This window comes from Rhopalosiphum maidis, chromosome 1 (genome assembly GCF_003676215.2).
Source record: "Rhopalosiphum maidis isolate BTI-1 chromosome 1, ASM367621v3, whole genome shotgun sequence".
In the NCBI taxonomy this organism is placed as follows: domain Eukaryota; kingdom Metazoa; phylum Arthropoda; class Insecta; order Hemiptera; family Aphididae; genus Rhopalosiphum; species Rhopalosiphum maidis.
In genome coordinates, this window is record NC_040877.1 from 55,529,200 (window position 1) to 55,556,685 (window position 27,486).

The 27,486-nt window shown below is 25.1% G+C and overlaps 3 protein-coding genes across 6 annotated transcripts; 1 reads left to right on the forward strand and 2 right to left on the reverse strand.

Annotated features, from left to right (window-relative positions):
- Positions 1-1,332: 1,332 nt before the first annotated feature.
- Positions 1,333-6,452, reverse strand: LOC113561213 (sepiapterin reductase-like). The gene is made up of 4 exons (XM_026967506.1): positions 5,971-6,452; positions 5,734-5,900; positions 1,724-1,950; positions 1,333-1,642 (listed from the first exon to the last, which is right to left on the reverse strand). Exons 1-4 carry the CDS (start codon positions 6,163-6,165, stop codon positions 1,452-1,454), a joined length of 780 nt encoding a protein of 259 aa, XP_026823307.1. The 5' UTR covers positions 6,166-6,452; the 3' UTR covers positions 1,333-1,451.
- A 2,949-nt stretch (positions 6,453-9,401) lies between these two features.
- LOC113561214 (peptide methionine sulfoxide reductase) lies at positions 9,402-15,406 on the forward strand. Of its 4 annotated transcripts, none has more exons than XM_026967510.1 (5): positions 9,402-9,508; positions 14,110-14,276; positions 14,341-14,455; positions 14,624-14,757; positions 14,826-15,406. In XM_026967510.1, exons 2-5 carry the CDS (start codon positions 14,113-14,115, stop codon positions 15,061-15,063), a joined length of 651 nt encoding a protein of 216 aa, XP_026823311.1. In that variant the 5' UTR covers positions 9,402-9,508; positions 14,110-14,112; the 3' UTR covers positions 15,064-15,406. The 4 variants fall into 4 exon arrangements, with proteins under 4 accessions (XP_026823311.1, XP_026823308.1, XP_026823309.1 ...); XM_026967507.1 differs by lacking the exon at positions 9,402-9,508 and adding an exon at positions 9,647-9,958; XM_026967508.1 differs by lacking the exon at positions 9,402-9,508 and adding an exon at positions 12,028-12,161.
- Positions 15,407-18,667: 3,261 nt separating this feature from the next.
- Positions 18,668-20,093, reverse strand: LOC113548572 (sepiapterin reductase-like). Its single transcript, XM_026949519.1, has 4 exons — positions 19,762-20,093; positions 19,532-19,698; positions 19,117-19,343; positions 18,668-19,049 (listed from the first exon to the last, which is right to left on the reverse strand). The coding sequence occupies exons 1-4, from the start codon at positions 19,954-19,956 to the stop codon at positions 18,868-18,870; spliced, it is 771 nt and encodes a 256-aa protein (XP_026805320.1). The 5' UTR covers positions 19,957-20,093; the 3' UTR covers positions 18,668-18,867.
- Between the last annotated feature and the right edge of the window lie 7,393 nt (positions 20,094-27,486).

Sequence of the window (27,486 nt, forward strand, 5' to 3'; positions counted from 1 at the left end):
AAATGCTTTAATCTTCAACTTTGGATTGGTTTTGGATAGGAAATTAGATCTAGTTTGTATTTTAAACATGCAGGTCAAAATTAAAAATATTTAGGAAAGACGGGAATTTTTATTTAAATCAATCAAAATCAATTTGATTTTTAGTGTTAACTGGAAACGAATAATCGTAAATACTTGAAAATTGAAATATTTAAATACCTATATGGCATATTCTATATATAATATAATTTTCAAAATATTTTGAACATTTAACTATACTAACAAACACTTGAAAATTTTCATATTTTGTTTTCAAATATCGATAAAAAATAATTTACTGGGTATTACATAGCGCCCGCAAACATTTTTCTAGGGGAGGGAGCAATATTAGGATTTGAGGAGAAATATTATAGTTTTACTAGATATACTGCAATTATCAATTGACTGTAAATAACCTAAACTAATGTTTTTATAACGGTAATCTACTAATCTAATATTCATATAACCACTTTCAATTTGTTATATAGTAAATAGTAATTTATCTTAAAACATTCAATTAAAAATAATTTTGAAAAAGCCAAGGGGGGAAATTCCCCAGCTTGCCCCTTCCTCCGGGTACCTATGCTGGGTAAAAATGCTTGAAAATGTAATAAAAAAATACTCACAATTTGTTCATTTTCCTATTAAAAATGTATAGCTATAAATCATAATAGTATTTTGTATTTATAAGAGTTTAAATTTAGAATTTCGATGAGTAAAAGATAAAATAACTAGATTCTTAAAATTTTAAAAACGTGTAAAGTGCATAACCATTTTTATACTTGATACAATATACAAAATATTTCGACTATTTTTGAGTTATTAATAGGAATTTAAAATTTTCCCTTTTTTAAATATTTGTTTTTTATTTTTTTTATCTTGATAAAAATATTGATAATGTAATACAAAATCCCACATAAGTTGTTGTTATAGATATGTGAAAATATTTAAAATACACATATAAATATATACATACATACATATATACTAATAATATATTATATATAAGTACAATTTATTTTTATTAAACCAATTAAGGTTTAAACTAGATATGACAAAATTCGTCAAAATCACGAAAATTTGCGTATTATTTAACAGTTAAAAACAGAATTTTTATAGAAAATCTAAGGAATATTATAACAAAATTAGAAAAATCTTTAAATTACTATTGATTTTGTTTTTAATTGTTAGTAAACTGAATTATACATGTTTAATAATATGTAATGTAATAAATTAAGTTAAATGTATATCATCATACTAAAATAAAAGAATACTTCTCATCCTTCGACATAAATTACAATATTAATGTTGGTAGGTACCTACGGGCTACAATGTTTTAAAATAAAGTTAAAAATAATACCTAATTTACGCCTACACCTACATATAATATACTGATAAAAAGTTATACATGAAATGCAGTTATTTTAAATAACTTATTTATCATAGTAATCAATTCTACTGCCAGTTTTATAACTTTTTATAGCTAAAATGTTAACTAGTTTTTGACAAGCGTCTTCTACTTTCACGATATATTGTTTTTGCTGTTTACTTGTAAGTTGTTCGCGTAATTCTTTATCTTTTGAATTCAAACTCATGTATGTATACATATCAGTCAAAACAGGACCTAAAAATAAAATACGTATAAATTTTATATAAAATTTAATTTAATTTGAAATAAAAAAATTTATTTTTACAATTGTTTTACCTGGAGAATAGCTAAGAACGTTTAATGTAGGGTTTTCTAAAGCCAATACACGAAAGAACATTTCTCTACTAGCTTTGCCAACACAATAATATCCAACTGATTTATATGGTTCAATAGCTAATAATGAAGTCATATTCACAATGCATTTTTCAGCTGTATTTGAATTTAACTTGGATAAAAATACACTTGTTAAACAAGTTACTGAATATAAATTCAACATCATATATCTAGAAAAAAAATAAATATTTTTAATTTTATACTATTAATTGATTATTAGCAAATAATTATAAGAGTTTATCAAATAAATATTTATGTATGTTCGCCGTTTAATGTTCATTCACATATAATTAGTACATCGTTTAAACTCGACACCTAGAATTTATAACCACTCATTTTAGACCGTTGATTATCACACAGGCGTGAACGCAGTGGGGTTTTAAATGTTTAAGCTCCCCCAAAAATTTTCCTGCGTTCACGCCTGACCACACACAATTTTTTCAATTTTTAAAAAGGAAATTTAGAAGGTTGATAACAAACCGCACACATTTGATTGAAATTAAAAATTAGATATTTATTGTTATAAAAAAATCTTTGTAAAAATACTCATAATTCAATATATCATTTAACTATAATATCAATTAAAAATAATTCAATATATAATGAGAGTATTTTCTTTATTATACTTTATTTTAAGTAAATAACACTTAGATTGGAATAAATTTAAGTCCTAGTTTTTTAAAAAAAATATTCTATTAAATTAATTTCATTGCTTATTTATTATAATTTTGTGATTTTGATTAAATATGATGTGTGGTTTAATCGATAACGTGAATGTAGTATTTTTAGATAAATGTGTGAGTGTTATTAATATAGACATAATATCAGTGGTTGGCGGTATCGATTATTGAATGGTTTGATTTTGGGAAAACTGTGTGGATTGAACAACGATCTTTTTTTGAAAATGTAGCTTTATATTCTAAAAGTATTTTTAAATTTTTAACACGAAATGTCCGCATACTATAAAATAAATTAAGATATCGCTATAATATCGGAGTAAAACCAAATTTAAATTAAGCTATTACCAATATCTACAAAGCCATATCCAATAATCAGAGCTGTGCCGTTAAAATTTGGCCCCCAGCTCAAAATTAAAAATATTCGCCCCCTATTTTATTTATCATTATACATTTCAATTTTTTTGGCGCCCCCTTTAAACCATGCCCCTTAGGCCCCCCACGACACGGCTCTGCCAATAATCATCATTGTGTACAGTAGTGTATTTGAGAAGGGCAATAAGGGCGATCCCCCCATAAATTTATTTCTTTGTATAGATACTTCCTATAAGACATTATAAATTATTATGTGTATAGTTTAACTTAGTTTAAGTACAGAAAAAGATGTTTAGTGGGCTGTACTGTATAGACCTAAATAATAAAATACATCTACTGCATTATAGAATGTTTAATTATAAATTTGTAAAAATCGAATGTATGAATAAAAAATTTAATAGTATATTATATTATAGGTATTTTGTTTCAACTCTAATCACACCTGTTTTTTTTTATGGGGGAGGGTTATGGGCTATATTGTCAAGATAATAATTATTCAGAATGTAAAAATTTATAAATGCGGGGTGCTTGGCACTATAGTACCCGAGTACCTCCCTGGCCCCTCCTTGAGCTACCTTTGGTTTGCCCCCCCCCCAAAAAAAAAGTTAAGTCAGATACGCCTCTGATTGTGTACTGATTTTGTGTCTTTGTGTCTCAAACTCTCAACGAATCGACAGTGAATAGTCATCATTGATCAGTTCTTTAACTAGTAATTGCTTAAAATATTATTATTTAAAATTATTAAGTTATTTCAAATTTATTTAATCGATTGAGTCTTTTCATGCCAAATTTGGTGATTTATTTACTTCAGCACATCTAAATATTGCAGTTTTTATTAAAAATGTATTAGCTACGCCGCAGACGGGTTCTTTTATACGAATGAATTCTGCCAATAATAATGAAAGTATAAGATAATTTGAACTCAACAAGAACTTTATTTATAAAAAAACATAAGTAGGTATATAACGACAATCAAATTGATAGTTATAATTTTGTAAAAATTTAATAATATTTAATTTAATATATATTTATGTATATTATATTATTATATTTAATTTTATACCGACAACAATTTGTCGTATGACTTGTATGTATTGGTTATTATTATTTAATAATTTTATTAGATAATCAGTTTTTAGTTATTTTATCTATGAATGCTAGTAATATAATATATCGTTTAGATTATGCTGTTTCCGGTATTTATCGGTATAACCGTTGGGTCTTATCAAATCAAACACGCTTAAGTAGGTAATAAATTTTATATTATATTTACAAGCGTCCTGCAATTGGACCTCAATAAACTTTCTTTTAAAAAGATATATACATATAATGACCAGATATAAAAATTTAAAAAAAAAAAATATTTTTTTTTTGTTCAAAATACTATGTGTAAAATTTGAATAAATGAATATAAAACTTTGTTAATTTGTAGAAAACTTATTAACAGATAACAAATTAAATTAACTATGCTACCAACTTACTAGATTGCATTAGCTGGAATCATAAAATATAAATAAATACCAAACTATTAAAATCATAAGCATGTATAATATTTTCAAAAAAAGAGTACAATTTTATGTACTTAATATTATTGTTAAGGACACTAACTAGGACATGCATAAAAAAAAGTACTGTCCTACGAAAAATAGTACGTCTAGTCACCATATGGTAATTGGAGCATTTATAGATATGTACCTAGTTGATTATTGTATATTAATTAGAAAAAACAAATTTAAATTAAATAGGTATCAAATTTAATAAATTTTATACAGTGTATCGCGAAGTTCTGATAAATTAAATAACTTGTGTTCTAATCAATATTTTTCAATTTTTTTCATACAATTAATAGACACTTGTACTACACGTGTAATATAAACTTTTTTATTTTTATTTTTTGTGTAGAAAATAAAAAATTAAAACTAATTAGAAATAGCCAATTTATAAATAGGTACATCGAAAAAACAGTTTTAACGTTTACAGTATTTAATTTGAGTAATTCGTTTGCGACTTATAAACGTTTCAATATCAATTTATTTGTGCTACTTGGTAATTTATCAAAACTAAAATTAAAAATCAGTAGTGGCAATAGTCAAAACATATACGATAACTGTATTCTTAATTATTATTTATGACTTATGAGTTATGACCTTTTTGGTCATTAAAGCTTATTCAGGTGAACAGTTCCGTGTAAGCACTGTAAACTATGAAAAACACCTAGATAAATTTGTAAAAATTTAATTTTAGGAGTCTACGAAAATAGAAAAAGTTGGCAAGTGGTCTACAGGGCAAAAAGTTTGGGAATCTCTGCTTTAAATACTTATAACTCATAAACTACTCGCACTAAATTTGATTTTTATGTATCAAAACGTAACCACCTGTTTTCAGAATAAAAAGTAAAAACCGGCAAGATTAGAAGAAATGTATTTGAAGGTGTTACCGACGTATGTATCACGCGTTATATTATTTTATATATATTGTGCTTTTATATATAAACAAAAAAGTAAAAACAGAGAAGTGGGTATACGCGCCATAAAACTAAAAAAGTCAAGTTTTGGAATGATTTAATTCTATACCAAGTATCAACTGGATTTTCAAGATGGAGGTTTGTCAAATTTCCATTACTGACATAATATCACCTTAGTAGTTGGTTATTGGGTATATTGCGCTTGCGCATGTATATTAAGTGTGTAAATAAACAATTTCTTTTAATTAAATAATAACACGTAAATAAGTTTTCTTCTTAGAAAAGTTCGTATACACAATACACACTTCCACTATCAAGGTGATAAGGCATTGACAAAGATTTATAGTCATTTATTTAATGAAAAATAATACGAAAAAAAATGTATAAAAAAATATGTTACACATTTTAACTAATAACAAAAAAATTAATCATATTACTTGTTCCATTCATCAGGATCATTCATGTCAGCTGCTAAATGATTCAGATTACCGATAGACCCAGCATTATGAATTAATAAAAATAATTCATACTTTGTTGAATCGATAGGTTCAACAATTTTTTCAAACATTGTTGCATCGGAATTATAGAAATCCACGCTATAACACTAAAACCAAAAAAAATAAATAAATAAAATTTATTAGGAGATAAATAAAATACTTTCATGTTCTATATACCTCTATCAAAATATCACTGTTTTCTTTGTTTATCATTTTTTTGGTTTTTTCTAGGCCATTTGTATCTCTAGCCGTTAGAATAATAGTCGACTCTGGAACCAAAAGTTTACCGATTTCTACAGCCAAACACTGTCCTATACCTTTGCTAGCGCCAGTCAAAATAACACAAGTACGACGATTCCAAAACTCATCCATCTTGAGTGTATTGTTCTACTAGTCGTTGGTATTCAGATGTGGACAAATGCTGATCTAGATTGATCCAAGACCCAAGTAGAAAGTCTTGAAGGTTGAATGACTGGCCGATTATTTTCAGAAACTATAATGATATTGCCTATCTGTATCCTCCAAATGTTTTAAACATAATGAAACATTATGACTTGCCTGCTTAAGAGCTTTGCATTATTTGTTAATTTTAGTTTTTGTTCTCTTAAACATTTTTTATCGTATTTATTTAAAATACCTAATTAGCTTATATTCTTATCTGATATGATGGTTAATTAGCGTAAAATATACTGTGTATCCCTTAAATGATTTTTAGTAAATTAATTAGTGATGCACAACGATATATTTTCAGTTATCGATATCGGTTAATAGATATCGATATCATATCGCGTATCGAAAAACGATATCGATATCGTTTGTCAATATATTGATATCGTTTTTTTTTTTTTTTAGATATATTTCTTACACTAAAAACAGTTTCCATATTATATTATTGTTTATTATAAACAAAAATTCAAAATTAAATTAAAATTATAGGTACATTATTTAATGTTTAGTATTAACTTCAGTCACAGCTATATACGTATATTACGTGTGTTATAGGGACCTTATCGTATAGCATATCGTTAGTGTTAATCGTCAATTGATTTGATCGTCGATTCACTGTCAAAAATTATATAAATAGAAAATAGAAATTTCAAATTGAAACGATATCAATTTATAAAATTGATCAATCGTAAAATTAGTCCGATATCGATATCGAAATATGACATCGTTGTGCATCACTAAAACTAATACAACATTTTAAAGGTCGAATATGAATATATAAAATAATTTATTACATGATTATTTCCGATATTAAAACCAATAAAGTAATTTTAAATTAAGTGTATAATGGACTTTGATCCTATACATAGTGGCCGTAATGGCTTTTAATAAATTAAAGTATGCCAAATAATTCAGATTTTCTCATTTCATCAAAAATTCATAACATTCTTCACACTTTATTTAATTGTTTTTTTATATATAAATTTATTAATTGGTCGACTCACACATGAGACATAATATACCATAAACATCCATTCGTCAGTTATCAACAAAGCATTGTTAGAAATTACCAAGGTATATAGCTACGTTCCTATTTATTAATATAAATTTAGTTATTGTTCTGTGCAGTGGTGGAGATATGCTTTCTGAAAGGGGGAGATAAAAAAAAGCTAAATGGGAGGGGAAAATTGAAAAAGCCCCCGCTCTCCCAAAACTTTTTAACTTTTTACTTTGGTAGTAAAATATAGGAACAAATGAGGAACAATGAATATAATTTGAATTGATTCAAAATTCACATTAAACACAATATGGAAGATTATTCACTCCAATACTCCATAAAGTCAAAACTTCTGTATTATAAAATACTATATCATTAAATTTATAAATAAAATAAATAATAATTAAATTAAAAAAATCTAGTTTTCTCTTTTTCTTTCGCTAGTTAGTCTAAAACTTCTGCTGTAATTAAATATTTCTATAAACTGGTATAAGTGTTAGGCCATTTAACCGTTCCTGTAACAAATACATTTTCACACATTTTCAACAATCCCGTGAGTGTCTTTTTTTATATTTCAGATAAATAAATGGTAAGTACGTACTATGTACTAGTGCACTACGTATACGCGGTGAACTAACCGTGTAGCAATAATGATCTCATTAGTCATTTATCATAGGTAATTTAATAACAACGATAAAATCTGATAACATTTTAAACACAGGCTCAAAGTGGAAGCATAGCCTTTTTAGTCGAGCCTACAATCTACATATTATTAATTATTATATATAAATTATTGTCTCTATAAATAATAAGAAAACCTACAATAAAGTATAAAACATTACTCATTTAGTCGTCATTAACCATTTCGACTAAATAAACATTACTTTGCTATTACAAATAAAATAAAATTATGAATTATAATGATATTAAGTATTGACAAAATTGTCAAAATTCAATAGCTCGAAAGATCATAATATCACAAAATATTACATTATAGACTATAGTGCATACTCTGCATAATGTAAGCAAAAACAAAAAAATTATAAAAAGCCAATGGGGGATCTGAATCTGACCCTCACGTCCCCCTTATACACGCCACTGGTTCTGTGTTATTTAATTTTATTTTTTTTGTAAACATATATTTTTACATTTTAAACACTAATCGGCAAATCGGCTTTAGTCAGAATATATATTATTGGCTCTAAACAAGCGGCTATAGATAATATTATAATGATTGCAAAACGGTCTATACTAAACAAACACTGAAACACCGAAATGTTATAAAATAATTCTATTCACTATGACAATTAAACATTTTCTCTTAGATAATAATATAACCCCAGTACAATATTAAAGTCAAATTTAAAATTTAAAAAATTTTTTACGTACTTCATTTAAAAAAAACAAATTTTAGGAGGGATACATTATTCTAGATAAAATAAGTAGAAGGATGAAAAATGTAAGTTTAAAAAAGTAGAGTAATATCATCCCTCCGTATCAGAGTATTTTCCCCACTTCGAGCACTGCTTAGTACCATTGATTAAATATACAATATACATAATATATATTATATTATATATATATATTTAATCAACATTATAATTTTTTTTTATAGACATTTTAGATTTAATTTTATACGAAATTATAAATTTCATCAATTATAAATTAATTTTTTATGAGGTATTTTAAAAAGATATTTGTTTTATAATTTCGAAAATCTGTTATTAAAACGCTCAATTTCATTATTCGTATGTTCTAATGGTTCGGTATTTAGTAAACCATTCGTGTACATTCAAAATGTTAGATGGAAAAAAGGTGGTAGATTTTAAAATGTCAATAGCTCATATTCTGTGTAAAAATCTGTATAGATAATCTGATAATATTATACATATTATAATATTATATGATCTAAAGTACAGACAGGGCCGGGACAAAGTATAAAATTAGCGCCCTCTCATAATTCAGTCCTTCTCTATTATGTCACTGTTATTTAGTATTTGGGCACCCCTCGACCAAGACTTCCGAGGCCCGGGTTCTCCTTCCTCTAGATTTGGTCCTGAGTACAAATACAGAATCTGATGGTCTTACATGAATATTTCACCTTTAGCTATACTACCGCTATCTACATTCTACATAGTATATTTTAGATTGTGCCACAAGTCGATAGTGGGAGACACTGATCATATTTTAAGGAAATACCCCGTACACCCGTCAATCACGTCATGACCAGTCTTCACTCTTCAGTGCTGTTTCACTTTATCTTCGTTCGCGGTAATAATAATAAAGTTTTTTAGTTTTTTTATCAAAGATATCATAAAAAGATAAAAGATCTAAGGTTGTAATTTTTACTTCCTACTTAATATCATGGTTAGGTACATTATCACTCCATCTGAAATCAGAATTCAATAACATTTAAACATAAATGTGAACATGTCATATGTATGATGGTTAGGTATCCTTTCCCAATGTTTAACTATCATAAGTTACCTACTTTTATAAACCTGTGTATGTACAAAAGTTATAAAACTCGTGGCTAGTTGTTGTCATTTTTTATACCATCCATTAACTAACCTAATTCATAAAGAATCTTAATTTAATTATAAATTTACTAGTCAAAAGTCAAATAAGTTTTTTATATAACATTTCGTCGAACTCGACCAATATTTATCGACACATTATATGTTTTCTAGAATCTTCAAAGTGTTTAACTCAAACATAAATGTAAGTTATCGGTATTTTGTTTTTGTATTTATTCTCTTTTTCCTTAGATATTATTCTTTATTCTTTTTCATTGCTTAATAGATACATTGTTTGTACAAATAGATCATATGTCACTGTTTAAGTTGTATCTACAAATATTAAAGATAATATTATTATATCCGGGGGATTTTATATTTAAGTAAAGATTAATTATAAATTTACAAATTAGTTAATTGTTTATTGTCTATTACTTATTACTAATATTGACATTTAAGAATTTAAATAAAAATAAATTAAACAAGTAATAAAATACCTTTTTCTTTGAATTAATGGATGTGAAAACATTATATTTTAAAATCCAATGTGTTTGTGTTATTTTTTTCTCCATTGAAATTGTTGATAGGTCGGTAGTTTAGTCAGTCTTAAGTGAAAAATTCTTATTCTAAGGAAGTTTTTAATTATTTTGATTTTAGAAGGTTTTCTTAAATCAAAACAATTAAAACCTACCATGAAATTAGAATGTTTTATTTTTTGACACTAAGGTTGCTAGAATTGAATAATAAAATTTGGAAAGAATCTTCAATGTTAAGAAAAGCACTAAGCATCGTTATTAAAAAAGTTTATTTTTATACTAAGTTTATTAGTATATTTTTTATTATATTTTAAAATGCTAACCAACTACCTCTGTCCTCTATCATCATTATTTATTTACAGTAGAAATTGTTAAATATTAGGAATAGTTTTGGACCATTATGAAATGTGTCATTTAACAGATTGTTTCTAATAAGCGATTAGTTACTGTATTAATTTTATTTATCAAACTTTATTTATGCTATAAAATAAAATGAAAAAACTTACAACAGAAAAAAAGTATTAAGTTAATATTACATATTACATGTATTATATTTTATATATTAGGCATTGATGTAAATAGGAGGTGGACTTGGGTGGGCTTAGCCAACCCTTAGGTCTCTCATGCTCAACAAAAATGAAATATGAATTAAAAACAAGCAAGTTATTGAAATTGTATTTTTTTATTGAAAATGTTTGTATTGTAATATATTTTCTTGTTTATTAAGGGTGAGGGTGGAGTCCCATAACCCCTTCCCTCTGTTAAACATTTTAACTATGAGGTTGATCCCACTCAATTTAATGGCTCTAGTTATGTCTATGATGTTATGTAAAACATTGATATACCATATATGTACATATAGATATATATATATAATGGAAGTATAAAATAAATTATGTACATATTTCAGTTTAAAAACAAATTTAAAATTGGTATTAGGTATCTAGTTACATATGAATTTATCAATTTATGATTTTTAATTACCCTCGGCATATGGGTTCTGGCCTACAAGTTAGCTTTTTTTACAATGGTTAAATATATTTATGTACAAACAATATTTAGCTAAACTAAAGTCATTCAATTGTTAGTACCAATGGTACCTCCCTATTTGTACTTTAATTAAGGAACATTATGAGTAGGTAAACAAATATATAAATAAATAAATAAATATTTACCTACATGTTAAGTATTACTATTAAACAAATTTTTATACTTTGATTTTTAATTAAACTGTCAAATGCATTGAATCATTTATTTTTAAATATAATTTTTTATATATTACTTTGATTAATTGATAGAATTCATACTTATAACTTTGCTATACATGTTGCATTTTTAAATTCATACCTATAATCAAAATTATGCATACATAATTATACTTGTTAATACATTACCTACTGAAAATAAAAATTTTGGGGTAAAATTGTTTTAAGTACATATCATATAAAATAATAAGTAATACAATACATATAATTATAATCTAACCTATTCAGAAAATTATTTTTGAATGTTAGAAATTAATATAGATAAAAATAAATGAAATAACTTCTGCTGATTAGTTTAAAATTAAAATATATTTTGTCTTCTAAAGTTATAACTTGTAGCAATCATTAAGTTATCAATTTATATAATAAATTATGATATGATTATGCAAATTTTGTTATAGGTACTATAAATTTTATATGTTTAGGTATAAACTCTCACCTATAGTTAAACTATACATTAATAAAATATAAGACTAAAGTCCATATTCATGATACATAAGAATATTTTTTTTTTATCTTTAGTATTCTAACTGTAAAGTTGTGTGTTGATTGTTGACTAACCTAACCTAACATTTTAATTAGTCAACTACTAAAATATCTCAATATGGTAAGAAAAACATTACAATATAACAAATAAATATAATTTTTTTTTAAATTTTAAATTTATTTTTGATTTGTTTTGATATTAAATTTATTTATTTCTTTTTATTTAAATTAATAATACCTTTGGTATTAACGGCCATTAAGTCAAAATTTATAGTGTATACACTAAATAGTAAAAACACAACTTAGTATTAGTTTAAATAATTTATACCATACATTTTGGCATGTGCTTTATTGTATCAACATCAAAAAAAAAAAAAAAATATTCATATTATATTATAAATTAAAATTGAAATAGCTATAAACTCTTAGTATAAAGAATTCAAACTATTGAAAATATGAATTATAATTATTAGATGAACTAATTTTCTTTGTAAATAATTCTTTTGTCATAAAAATTTGTTTTATTTTACAATTTCAACATAGAATAACTTACTATTTCTTTATAATATGATTCCAGTTATTATTATTATTATTATTATTTTAATGCATCAAAAAAAAAAAAAAAAAATTAAAAAAGGAATGATTTTTAAATGTAGTTACTGAAATATACACAGCATATAACAGATTTAACAATAATAAAATTAAATTTACAAATGTGCATTTATCTTATGAGTTATTCTGAAATTATTTATTTGTAAATAAATGATTTATGCACTTCATAGGTAATAAATAACTACATCAACTGTAATATTTAGTTAAATTATAAATTTTAATTGTATTTACTTACTCAAAACTGAAATTTAGAACGTAATAACATACAAAATGTAATAATTTAATTATCCAATTTTAAGGAATAAAATAAAAAAATAATGCCTAATAAGTTCTACTTTATGCTATCTCATAAAAAATATAATATATGTATAATATGACAGTATGTCCAAGCTCCAATGAATTATAGATTAAAAATTCTTTTGAATTGCCTAAATAGTATTTTTCTTATAAGTTATTGAATAGATATTTATTAAATTTTGAAAAAATACATTATTATTGTTTTTAATTACAAGTACTTATGATTTATAAATATATCAAATTAAATGTTGTAATAGTTCATTAATTATTGATCAAATATTAAAATCATTATTAATGAATATTAAAAACCAAGCTATATTCAATGTGGATAATAAACATTGAATTAATTTTATAATATTAATTATATCAATAATATTTTGTTTCTATTAAATATATATTTGTATATTCATATTCTTATATTTCTGTAAAAAAATTAAATTGAGTTTTATTACTCTTATATGTCGCTCAATAAAAAATTTATAGTTTTGGTTGTTTTGTAAAATTAGTTAATAGGTTGTGTATTTATATTAAGACAAAATGTAATTGTAAATAAGATATTAAATATATTTGCTGATTACTTGTAATAGTAGTAGTAGTAGTAGTAGTAGTAGTAGTAGTAATAGTAGTTTTACTAATAGAATTTGGTTTAAGATGTAGTTTAATTTCTTAGTTCTTAGTATCTTATTGAAGTGTTGTAAAAAAAAGATTAATTATATAAATTATATTGTATACTACTATACGATGAATTATTTATTTTCAAGTGTTCATGTTGCATCACAAAACTAAGTGAATTGTTAGTTATAGTTATTCACTTTTATCAGTTAATCTCAGTGATCATTTAGTTTTTCCACTGCAACATTTACTTGAAATTAAATCATCCTTTCTCTTTATTGTATTTGGCTTTAGATAAGTACCTATATTACATTTGTGTTAAGTTATTATCTTTGTATTTTATTATTTGATATGGTCTACTTCAAGATATAACAATTGAAATTAAAAGATGTAGGTATCCTATTTAAACTACAAAGTTTTCATATTTCTGTTCATTGTAAGATATTCAATGTATATCTTGAAAAAATAACATTTTTTTTTAAACTAATAAAATTAATTGTTTAACAATATTCTTTTTAGACATTTTATATTTTGTTTTATTTCTATAGAAAATGGAACCATTACATTACCTTAACATTCCATCAGAAAAAGCAACCTTTTCTATGGGTTGTTTTTGGGCTCCTGACAGTCTTTTTGGTTCTACTCCAGGAATTATTACTACTCGAGTTGGTTATGCAGGTGGATCTGAAGGTTTTATTCCTACTTATAGAAACATGTAAGTTAACCATTTCGGAAAAATCTAAAATGTTTGATAAATAAATAATTCTGTCTAATTTTAGTGGTGATTATACAGAAGCTATTCAATTGCAATATGACCCAAATACCGTCTCTTATTTAGAGTTATTGAAAATGTTTTGGGATCATCATGATCCTACTGCAAAGTTTAAAAAACAAGTGTGTTTTCATAGTTTTAATACTTATAATTACTTTGTTTGAAATGCGTATTTACAATGCATTTAATATTTAGATATTAAATAAATAATATTTTTCATTAATATGTATAATTTATGTTTTTTTATATTTATTTAGTTATATTTAATTAAACAATTTGTTGATTTGTAGTATTCATCGTTCATATATTATCATAATGATCAACAAAAAGCAGAAGCCGAAATGACTCTAAATGAGAAGAAATCTAAGGGTCTTGATGTCCTTACCAAAATAGAACCTGCCGGTCAATTCTTCAATGCTGAAGAGTAAATATTATTAATTTTTAACTTTTCACAAACTATATTTTATTAAAAAAATATTGTTATATATTTAGTTACCATCAAAAATACCGATTGCAACAACACAAAAACCTGTGCAATGACCTTGGTCTTAAGACCGGAGAAGATCTGATAAATTCTCATGTAGCTGCTAGATTAAATGGTTATGTTGTTGGTCAAGGAGGAATTGATCAATTTGATTCAGAAGTTTCAAAATTAAGATTAGATGAAGCAGCGGTTAAATACATAAGACAATTAGTGATTAAATATGAAGGTCAAGGACTACATTGCTGATTAAAATTATTTTATTTTTGTATTTTACATTTACTGTGTGATGTATTAGAGTATATAACTACATTGTTTGCACTTTTAACATATTGAAATTTTGTAGAACAATGGAAAATTAATAATTTTCTAACAAACCAATAAATTAAGTATTATATACTATTATATATTATAAATTATAATTTACATGTATGATGAATTGGTATTGTAGCTACAATTAGTGTACAATTCATTTTCTTTACCAAAAAATATCAGCTATTATAATCTTCTATTTGTAAAAAAAAAGGAATATATATTAGTGCGGGAATTATAGACTTGGAAATTACTGAAACAGTAGGCACCAAATTTTGCACACATATTCCCCGAAATTTGGTAAATAGTTTATGCTTTTTTTTTAACCCTTGAAGGTGGTACAGACATGTTTTCATTTTAGCTCACAAAAATCAAATAATTTTTTTATTTATATACAATGGTTAAGAAATAGAATTTAAAATAATATTAGTATAAACTAACCGTTCTATCTTGAGTTGCTATGGAGTTTTTTTCAAATAAAAGAAAATAATATTTAATTTATTGTTTGTTATTTAAATATGCAATAAAAATCAATATCTATATGTTTATAACTTTTAAACGCCAAAAACTACTTGACTAATTTTGACAAAAGTTTCATAGATTTTTCCTAGAGAATAAGAGATATTAAGAAAGTTTAGAGAGTAGTTTTAAACACACTAGAATAATTCCAAGTGCTAAATACAATCCACTTTAAGTGGATGCCCATCTTGGTCAAATTAGTTTACAAAACAAGATACCTATATCAATGTCGATTTGCCAGTAAACTAAGGTAGGTACACTAAAACCAAAATAAATTGATATAACACTTTAATTCATATTTGTTTATCTTGTACCAGACAAAGTTGGGTTGTACAACTATTACTATATAAAATATATTTTGTAGCCTTATAAGTCTATATAGTGTGATTCCTTTTAAAGGTAACACTAAATTAATCTGTCCAGTGACTTTGGATTGATATGCGGTTTTCGGGAGGAGATAGGAAATGCCTAAATACACATTTTTCAATAGTTTTCAAGTTTATAACTCTTTTATTGTGCGCATGCACAACACAACTCACATTCTTTTAAATAGCAACATTTACTTTTAACAACAGATTTGAATATACCAACATTTTTTAAGTCAATTTGGTCCTTTTTACCATAGCTCTAAAACCAAAATTGACTAAATGACAAGTTGTTAAAGTTTTGATTAAAATTATTGAATTTTTCAACATCATCCTAGAATTTTATAAATTGTCATGCAATTTTAAGTATTTTTTTTGTATTACTCAAAATTAAATTGAAATTATTTAATAATGTCTGAAAACCTACAAAAAACAAAAAAAATGCTTAAAATTGTTCAAAAATTCAATAATTTTAATCGAAACTTTAACGAGTTGTCATTTAGTCATTTTGGGTTTTAGACTTTTAGAGATATGGTAAAAAGACCAAATTGACTAAAAAATGTCAGTTTATCTAAATCTGTTGTTAAAAGCAAGTGTTGCTATTTAAAAAAATGCAATTTGTGTTATCCATGCGCACAATAAAAGTTAAAAATTTCAAAAATGTGTATTTAGGCATTTCCTATCTCCTCCTGAAAACCGCATATCAATCCGATGTTACTGGATAGAATAATTTAGTGTTACCTTTAAAAGGGATCACATTGTATTTTTTATAAACATAGGCATCAAGAAGTAAATAATTAAACAGAGTATAGTGAATAATCAAGAATTTAGTTGATATAGCCAGTCATTCAGTTGTCTTTTTATATTATCATTTGAAAAATTATTTTTTAGTTAAATAAATGCATCTATGTATGCTTGTATAAGCTATAGTTTATTGGTCTTCAACTATATGCATATTTTATAAAAATTATCAATTACTTATAGGTTAAAGATATATTTTAATTTGATAATAATAAACAGTTATTTTATCCATTCTAAAAATTTCTTGAACATTTAAAATAGTATTTCTGCAATATACTTTTTGACAGATAAAAAGCAATTTATATTTTAATAATTAAGAAAACATAGAAAATAGGTTTTACTTGAGTTTAAACATGATAAATTCCAACTGCAAAATGCCCATAATATGTTAAATTAGTCTTATTTTTTAATAATTAATTATAATATATACTTATTTATTCTGTTATTTATCTAATATTTAATTATATATAAGAGTTGAGAAGATTAATTTAGAAGTATATGATACACATTGTACACTTAATTTTATTCCTATAATTATAATTACCTTTGTTTAATTGATATACCTTTAATATTTATGTTTATAAAACTACATTTTCAGAAAAATATTATAATTATTTTAAATAAAAATATGTTGTTAATAAAAAAATAGAGACTGGTAGAAATAATAGAATATTGTAATAAAATAATAAATAAGAGGGTAACATTAATAGCAAAAACATGATACTGAAAATAAAATAAAAATATCTTCATGTTAAAATATATTCAATCCAGAAGGGGCAATTGAGCAAAGAAACTAAGTTTTTTAAATATTTTATAACAATACATTATAATAATATTTATTAATAAATAATAAATAATTTCTAAGTTTTAAAACTCTCAGCATTTGATTCTAGTGGGTGTATAAAAATATTAATTACTCATTTATTTATAAGTTGATAAATGTAAAATTAAATCATTAAAACATAGTCAATGCCCATTCGGTCTATTTGGTCTTCCAAATCATTAAATGTACAAAAAATCCAAGAATTCCAATAAACTACACTATGTACCTTTCTATGTTTTTTAATTAAACTTTACATTCTGATCAACATATCAACACCATATTTAAAACTGCAGTAACTTTCTATTAATCCTACTTAGCTACCCAAATATCCTCACTTAGATAACTTAAATAATATTACCACACAATAGACATATCTAAGTGATTACCTCTTCAATAGTGAAAAATTCTAATAAGACCCAAATTATTCTTTAAATAATGTCAAGTAAGAAGTGTCAAAAAGAGTAACTTCTTTTTATCAGCTAGTTCATGCTAAAATATACTATTAATAATCTATATTATAAATAAATATTGAATGATTTAACTGATTCTATAAATGTATAAAAAAAGGATATTTTTAGTTATGTAAAATAATTGTATTATTAATACATTTTTCCATTTTATTTCAAATTGTGTTTTATATAAATCATTAAAAAAAAATGTTATTACCAACTTTGAACATTTTAGTCATTGAACCCTAACTACTTCCAGAAAAATATAATAATTACAAACATATTCTTACTTATTCTTCTTGAAGATAAATTATTATCTTTTAGAAAAATAAATAAGAAAATGTAATTGTAAATACTTCAATTTAATATTTTTTAATATATTATGACACATGTTAAATAATTATTAATGATTTGTATAAGATAAGTAGTAGGTTAATATAAGCTATAGTCACAAATAGTACTTCTAATTTGAAAGAGTGAAGGGCATTGAGTTTAGTTCAATAATTCATATACAAATGAAAAGGATATAAAAAGGAGTTTATATTATGCTTTTATTTTAACAATCTTAGAAAATTGAACTATAAATGTTTAATAATATACGCTTTGCTGAGTATAATAATATAACTTTAGTTAAATATAAATTATTAATTATCATATTAAGCTAAAAGAAGAATTCTATTCTTCCAACATAAATCAAAATTAAAAATGATACACATCATAAAAAAAAATAACTTAAAAATAATGATACGCAATATATAATAAAACAGTTTCATATGGAATAAAATTATTTATCATAATAATCAACTCTACCGCCAGTTTTATAACTTCTCATACCTAATACATTCACTAATTTTTGACAAGTGTCTTCTACTTTTACAATATATTGTCCGCTTGTAAATTGTTCACGTACTACTTCATCTTTTGAATTCAAACTAATATTTGTATACATATCAGTCAACACAGGACCTAAAATAAAGTATAAATAATTTAAATTAATAAAAACTAAAAATATTTGTATTTACAATTATTTTACCTGGAGAATAGCTAAGAATGTTCAATGTAGGGTTTTCTAAAGCCAATACACGGAAGAACATTTCTCTACTAGCTTTTCCAACACAATAATATCCAACTGATTTAAACGGTTCAATGCCCAATAATGAAGTAATATTGACAATACATCTTTCAGATGTATCTGAATTGAACTTGGATAAAAATACACTTGTTAAACAAGTTACTGAATATAAATTCAACAACATATATCTACAAAAAAATAAAATATTTTTAATTTGAGACTATTAATTATTAGCATTTGATTACCAAAAGAATTCACTAAATAAATATTCATGCGTGTTAATTTTCTAATTAAGTTAAATACACATGAGTATAAACTAGATAAATTCCTTTTAAATTTATGTATTTAACTAATAATAAAAGGTTATTTATATTACTTGTTCCATTCATCAGGATCATTCATATCAGCTGCAAGATGATCCAGATTACCAACTGACCCAGCATTATGAATTAATAAAAATAATTCATACTTTGTTGAATCGATAGGTTCAACAATTTTTTCAAACATTGTTGCATTGGAGTTATAGAAATCTACGCTATAATACTAGCACCAAAAAATTTTAAAATTTAATAGGTAAAAAATAAAATATTTATATATCACACATACCTCTACCAAAATGTCACTGTTTTCTTTGTTTACCATTTCTTTGGTTTTTTCTAGACCATTTGTATCTCTAGCCATAAGAACAATAGTCGACTCTGGGACCAAGAGTTTACCAATTTCTACAGCCAAACATTGTCCTATACCTTTGCTAGCGCCAGTCAAAATGACACATGTACGACGACTCCAAAACTCATTCATCTTGAGTGTCTTGTTCAATTAATCGTTGGGTTTCAGTTGTAGACAAAGGCTGTTCTGGATTAATCCAAGCAGAAAGTCCTGAAGGTTGAGTGACTGGCTGCTCGTTTTCAAACACTATACTATCTGAATCTACCAAATGTTCTAAACATGATTTGCGAGCTTCACACAGTTGATCGACGATTTGACGGCGTTTTGTACTATCAGACTGTGAACTGTTCTTCAGTCTTTTCAGTTTTTGCTCTATATAACATTGATGGTATCAAATATCAAATAACCAGTTTATATTGTAATCTGATGCAATGATTACATAATACTAACTTGTATTATTTATTATATAATAATGACTACCCTACTGAATTCAGTACTATGTATACTGTATATTATATATCAGAAAAATGACTTACCTAAACGCTGTAAGTATTCTTCTTTGTCGGGCAATGGTTGGAATGACTGTTGGTCGGTGGTAAAATTGTTTTCGAATTTAAAATCTACCACGTCTGTTGTTAGCTGTGGCCAAGGATCTAATGTCTGCAATTCATTCGACATGCAACAAGAGTCCATCACGAATAATATCGCATTGTATTATACAATAAATTATGTGTGTACCCTTTGGTAATGAATTTAAACGTAAATTACATTACTAGGTAATTAGTCATGAAATGAATTGGTAATAAAATATAATAATAAGTAGTTTTTAAATAGGTATATCAATATCACTAATTTCACTAAGAAATTATCATGAGCTGTCCAACTGATAATTGGTATAGAGTATAGACGATAGACGATTAGTGTGATTAGGTAACAGTTAATAGAACATGGGTGGATTACAGTAAATTGGTTACTTTTAGAAATATTGTTAGCTCAATTCGCCGTTTAATTTTACCAAAGGCAATTGCTTTTTTCTGAGTTTTTATATTATTATTTTGTGGTGATAATGATATTAATATGTTTATGATGAGTGATAACTGATAATACAATTTCGAAATTACGACGTTGCTTACTATAGTAGTTACTCTTACTGTATGTTTATATCTATAAGTCTGTTGTCTGTACAAATATTTATTTTGTATTTTATTTATTAAACATATTTTAGTCAACAAATAGTTATGGATTATGAAATTGTAATTTAAAAAAGGGAGAAATAGGTAGACCACCTCACTTTGCTGTGCAGCATAGGTATTGAGCATTTGAGCGTGCGTACCTATAATAGTATAATGCCATTGGGAATTTTTGACCTATTGTAATATTTTAGGTGAATAATTTGAAATAAGTCATTGCACACAAAAAACGATTCTGAACGAAGGCGGTTGGTCAGCCTATACATTTAAACTATTATTGTAATATTATAGTAATTTATTTTAATATCAGTACAATATGGTAGTCAGAAAAAAAGATAGCTATAAAAATACGGTGAAAAAAGCTTAGTACCAACTACCAACTAAATACATACCTACCTAATACTTTTTTTTACTATACTGTACATTTTATAATTTTTAATTTTTAAACAATAATTTTATACTTCAATAATTATGTAACACGTTTTTAACACATTCATAACTATACATTTAATATTATATTATTTTAATTTAGTTATTATTTAATGTCATATACTAGAACTAGATGTAAGTTTTTTTATAGTTACATTATTAATAAAATAAATGCAATACCTATCTAGTATACATAATAAAGTAGGTGCGTAATAAAGTAATAAAATATGATAAAATAATTTAATAATCAATGAAAAACAATGATAGGTATAGTATTTTATTAAATATTATTAAAAGTATAACATGGAAATGTAGTATGCAGGGACAGATCCAGGGGGAGGGGGCTAGGGGCCCAGTCCTCTAGACATGTTATTTCTCAATTTTTTTTTGTAATTCTACAGATCTAAATTTTTAAATTATGAATAAAATACCTATACAATATAATTATTGTAAAATATCCCCTCCATATCTTTGCTCTGGATCCGTGTCTGGTAATATGATGTACACTGTAATAAAAAAGTATTATGTATTTAGTTGATTTTTTTTCCTATGACAGAGTTAAGAGTTTTTTTTTCCCGCTGGACAATACCCATATAAAATATTTAATTATTTAAATAATTTAAAGTATACAACATATATATATATATATATCATTTATGATTCATTTCGTTTCAATACAACTCGCTGATCTTTAAAGTTGTCTGTAAGTTTCCTGTGTATTTTTTTATACATTTTTTGCAAAATTTCAAATTATAGATACGAATATAATAATATAGTAATATGCTATATGATGGTTATTTATTAAGGTTCTATGTAAGTCAAAATTAAATGAAAAAAGTATTGAGTTGAAAACATCCAGTATACCTATGTTATTCTAAGGAAGATTAAGGTATAATACTAGGTACTATACCTAATTATTATATTATGTTCTAGAAAATAATTTAGCTTAGATAATAAGAAAATAAAAAAGTAAACCATAATTTAAATTATGAAAGTATTGTGCATTATGCAACATCAATTATATTATTGTGGATCTACGCTTTATTATTTGAAATAATATTAGATTAAGGACTTAAGGACTTCATAATTCGCATGTATGTAATATTTTACCTACAAAGCACTAACCATAGTATTATAATCTATAAACTATAGTTAATAAAAGTTTTTAACTGATTTAAGTTAATATTTACGTTGTAGTATATACTAACTGTATAGATCAGTGGTTCCTAATTAGCATTGAGCCACGAACCCCAGCTAAAACTTAAATTAGACGGGGGACCCCTTATATTTGTGATTACTTACTTTTCAATTTTGTTTAATTATATCATTAATTGTCGACCTTTTTTTCGCGATAATCGAGTTTATCTATTTATCTATTTATTTATAATATCTGGAATTTCAAACCACTACGTGTTTAATAATTCCACTAAAATAAAAATAATCATTTTAATACTACAACCGCGGACCCCCTAATATCAGCAGGCGGACCACCTATTGGGAACCACTGGTATAGATTATGTAAAACCATGCTGAATGCATGCATGCAGGGCACAAGTCGTATAAAGGAATTCCTAATGTCGGTACTCAAGTCAGTTGTCAGTATACTACCTATTAGAGTTCGCCGACTCGCTGTGTTGGCTGTTATAGTACGGTGTCATATAGGTGCGTTACGCCAGCACCCAGAAGATGAAATTGCATTTTTTTTTGAGGAGGGAGGTTGAGAGTTGTACAAAATGTTATTTTGGTTGTACATTATTGTACTAAATTAAATACATAATATTACGTGATTCCAATTTTTGATTTTGGAAGTACGAGTGCTGGTGCATATTGATATCATGGGTTATTGTGATTGGCTGTGGTGAGGGAACGCTTGACTTGCTGTTGCTACAGAGACGCATGTACATGATGTTAATGTAAGTAAAGGTACAACGGTCAACGAGTATACCGTGGTTCACTGAAGAACATTCGTCCGCGGTGGCTTCGGTGATGAACGAACGGGATGAGCGTAATAAACTAATATATTATATTTTTATATTTCAATGCTCTCTCTGTGTATAATGTATACTAGAATATTAGAATGTCTGAATGTTATATATAATAATAATAATAATAACTATAAAATAATATTACACAGACACACGAACGATTTTTCAATCCCGATCGGTAAAACCACTTCACCTCATTAATAGCAAAAATACAGCAGTTTAGTCCATTTTTATACAGGCTACAGTCAACTTACGTCACTCGATAATTTTAATTAGAATAGTTCCTCTATGTCAGGGATGGAAAACCTTTTAAACACTGCATGCTCAAAATTACCTTTTTTTTTTTATAGAGCGTGCCATGGAAAAAATATTAAAAATAATATATCTTGTTATCCTATTATACCTATTACCTATAATATTATATATTATATAATATATAATAGTAAACATTTTCATGTGCCCACAAAATCTTTTCGCGTGCCATGGATTTGCCATCCCTGCTCTATGTATGTATAGAGAGAGAGGGCGAAGTCTCGTACGGCATTCTTTTGGGAAAAACATACTAATATGAGCATTGAGATTGAATAATGAGTATAGATATGTATCGTAAACGTAAAATATATTATATATTTATTTCTTTACATCGACGTAAGTTAGACCAATTAATAATCGACGTATCATCCATGTTAAATAAATATATAACTGCAGTGGCGTCAAACGCAGAATTGTTTTGTGAAGCGAAATTTAACATTTTTGTTTTCTTTTTAAACTTTTCAGCCATCTAATATAGGTAATATAAAAATACATACAGGCGTGGACTTGCAACTTATTTATTGCACGCTATCAGGTAATAAATAAAAATAAATATATTTAACACCTTATTTAACATTGTTAACCTAAGCGATCGCTTCACATGACATATAAGCTCGGCGCTTGCACTGGCACCACTTGTAGACAATTTCTTTAGTCTATTTGTTATTTACTACTACACACAAAAATAGGGACTGGTTTGATTTTAATTAATTCATTATTTAATAGGTATTAGACAAAAATACTTGTGTATTAGAAACTAAATAGTATATATACTTGTATTATTTAAAAATATGAAACACTAAATAGCTATATTATCCACATCCGCTATATGTCTTAGTCTTGCTACAGACTGAGAAAGATGCATGAAAAGTCGAGCTAGAAGCTAGAGGACGTGGGTATCTTCTGAGCAGAGGAAAGTTTTATAGGTATATGGTCATAATATATGTATATATAATATGAATTATGATGATATACCTAGTCACTTTTGTCATCAAGTCAATAATTATATAATGAGTCATTTCCATTATAGGAGGTTGAGTTAATTGTTGTTAAAAACTTTGCATTTATTTTATAATTACCCAATATTAAATTATTATAATAGTATATATTTATTTATATTATAGCATATATAATTGTTATTAACTTTCATAAGTCAATACCGACTTATCGTAGAATGGTGTGCATGGGCGGATATGCCTATTGGGAAACCGGGCATTTCCTGTTGGGCCCCCTTTCGTATTTCGGTAATGGAGCCCTTTTTAACTTTTTTTCTCATGTGAGGGACTCTTTTTAAAATTTCCCTGTAGGCCAAAAATGGCCTATCCGCCCATGACAGTGTGAATAGGTTCATGGTATCTATAAATTAATTTGCTAAATACTGCAGAAAGAGCTAAAGAGGACTTTGTTTAGGTTTTGAAAATTTTCAAGAAAAATAAAACTTTAGTATTTTCTATGTTTAAAAATATTGAGTTTCACATTCAATTATAGGTAATAGTATAAATAAAATCTAAATGTTTTTAAAATGTCATTATTACATTATGTTTATAAAACATAATGATAAACGTAAATATTTTAAATCTCTACAAAAAATAATTTCGAATTACAATAAAATAACTAAAATCATTGTTCTTTGTTTAAATATTTGATTTCATTTATTTTTTTTACCTAAAATGTCTATTACAAAAAATCATAAATATATCATCACTTTATATTTGTAAATAATTAAATAAATACATAGTAAATACTAATAATGTGAAATTATCATTGTTGTTATTATCACAGGAGCAACAATATAAATTTAATAATAATATAATATACATAATAATTTACAGTCATGTCAAAATATTGCCTATACTTAATTTACACAGGCATTGTTCTATACGTGCTTACAAAAAAAAAAAAGAAATTAGAAAACAGAAAACGATTTAAATTACATTTTAGTTATTACTTATTATGACTATAATACTTATATATTTATTACTAGTATTATAGAATAATTTACAATTATTTTAAAGAATTTCCAAAAATTTAACTATAATTTTAGAAATTTAGAAATAAGTGAAATAACTATTCAACTGAAAATAAATAAGTAATATCATCAGATTTTTTAGAGGGTCGCATATACATTTTGCAAAGGATTTTAAGATTTATAAACTATTTTAATGCATTAAAAACTAAATGTTGCAAATTAAAATACAATTAAAAAAGAGGCTCTGTCGCCTTCTCGCTCCACTCGCTAACCTTCTAGTTTTTATTATAGAAATTGTATGTGTATAAAACTAAATAAACCCTATTATATGTATTTTATTTAAAATGCTAATTTATAAAAATTAATGTTTATTCAATTTTTCCATACTCTTGGTTATTTTTTTTTTTTTTTGGTATATCAAATTATAAAACACTGATAAATATTTTAAAATTTTTTTTTATTGGCAATTGTCGAAACTTGAAATGCAGTCCTTCATCGTCAAAAAACTTAAATAATGATCTACATCCGATATCGCTAAATTTGCCATTTAGGGATAATAATATTTTATTAAAATTAAACAAAATAATATAATATTTAATATTTGATTATATATACTGATATGATATATTTTTAAAGCTTATTGTCTGCAATACTATTTAATTTATAAATACTATTAAATTTATACAACTTAAGTATTTTAAATATATTAAAATAATTTTATTTACATATAACGTGGGTCTAAAAGCACATTTTAAAAGTATTGGCTGTAACTTTTTGAATAAAAAAAAATAACGGGTAATTAAAAAGCAAAAATGATTATTTTTAATGATATAATTTTTAGCACTGAGGTTGGTGTATTCTAATCCTTTCTAAAAGTCGCAAGAAGATTATATGTGAAATTAATTTTGCTACTTACAAAATGTTTCATTATTATAAATTTGAAGTAATAACATTTTATTTCACATCTTTGCGCTTTTATTGTTATTATTGGCTATAGTTGTAAGGTTATTGGATTTATTAGTAAAATTATTTTTACAGTAAAATCACTTTAAAACTAAACTCCTTAATTCATACGTACAACATAGGTTCACATGGCACATCACTTTTAATTTTTCAAACATATTCGAAGTACATGTATTCATGTATAATAAATATTAATGTATCGTATATTTATTTTATATAGTGAATATTCAGAAAAAAATTAAAACGTATTTAGAAAAAATAAAGCTTTTTTATAAACTTGATGTATATAGCATACATTTCATTATAGGGATTCAACTTAAAATTAATAATGTTAATATAATTTGTTGTATTAGTGAAACTGACTTGCAAGATACTCTTGAATCAAATTACCTGAATAATTTTACCATATTTTATAAATAATTTAATTTCCAATTTAGAATCTAATGCAATAAATTGATAAAAAGATGGTAAAAATCATGACCGTCAATAATTGTCATATAAAAAATGATTTTATGTAATAATGTTACAAATGTCGAAAGTATACACTATACATTGATAAATCATATTTGTAGTAACTCAGAAGTATTAATACTATAAAGTAATAATCATATTTTTACTTTCGTATGGAATTACTATGGTATTAAATATTTATATGTTGTTGTTTGTGTAAAATAGAAATAGTAAAACAAATATTTGTTACTCAATAACAACTTTTTAGGTTATTTGCGTTGTATAGTTCAATATGTCAATTTGGTGTCTTTAAATAACGTATATAATATGCAGTTCGTTATTAAATATAGCCTATAGGCTATGG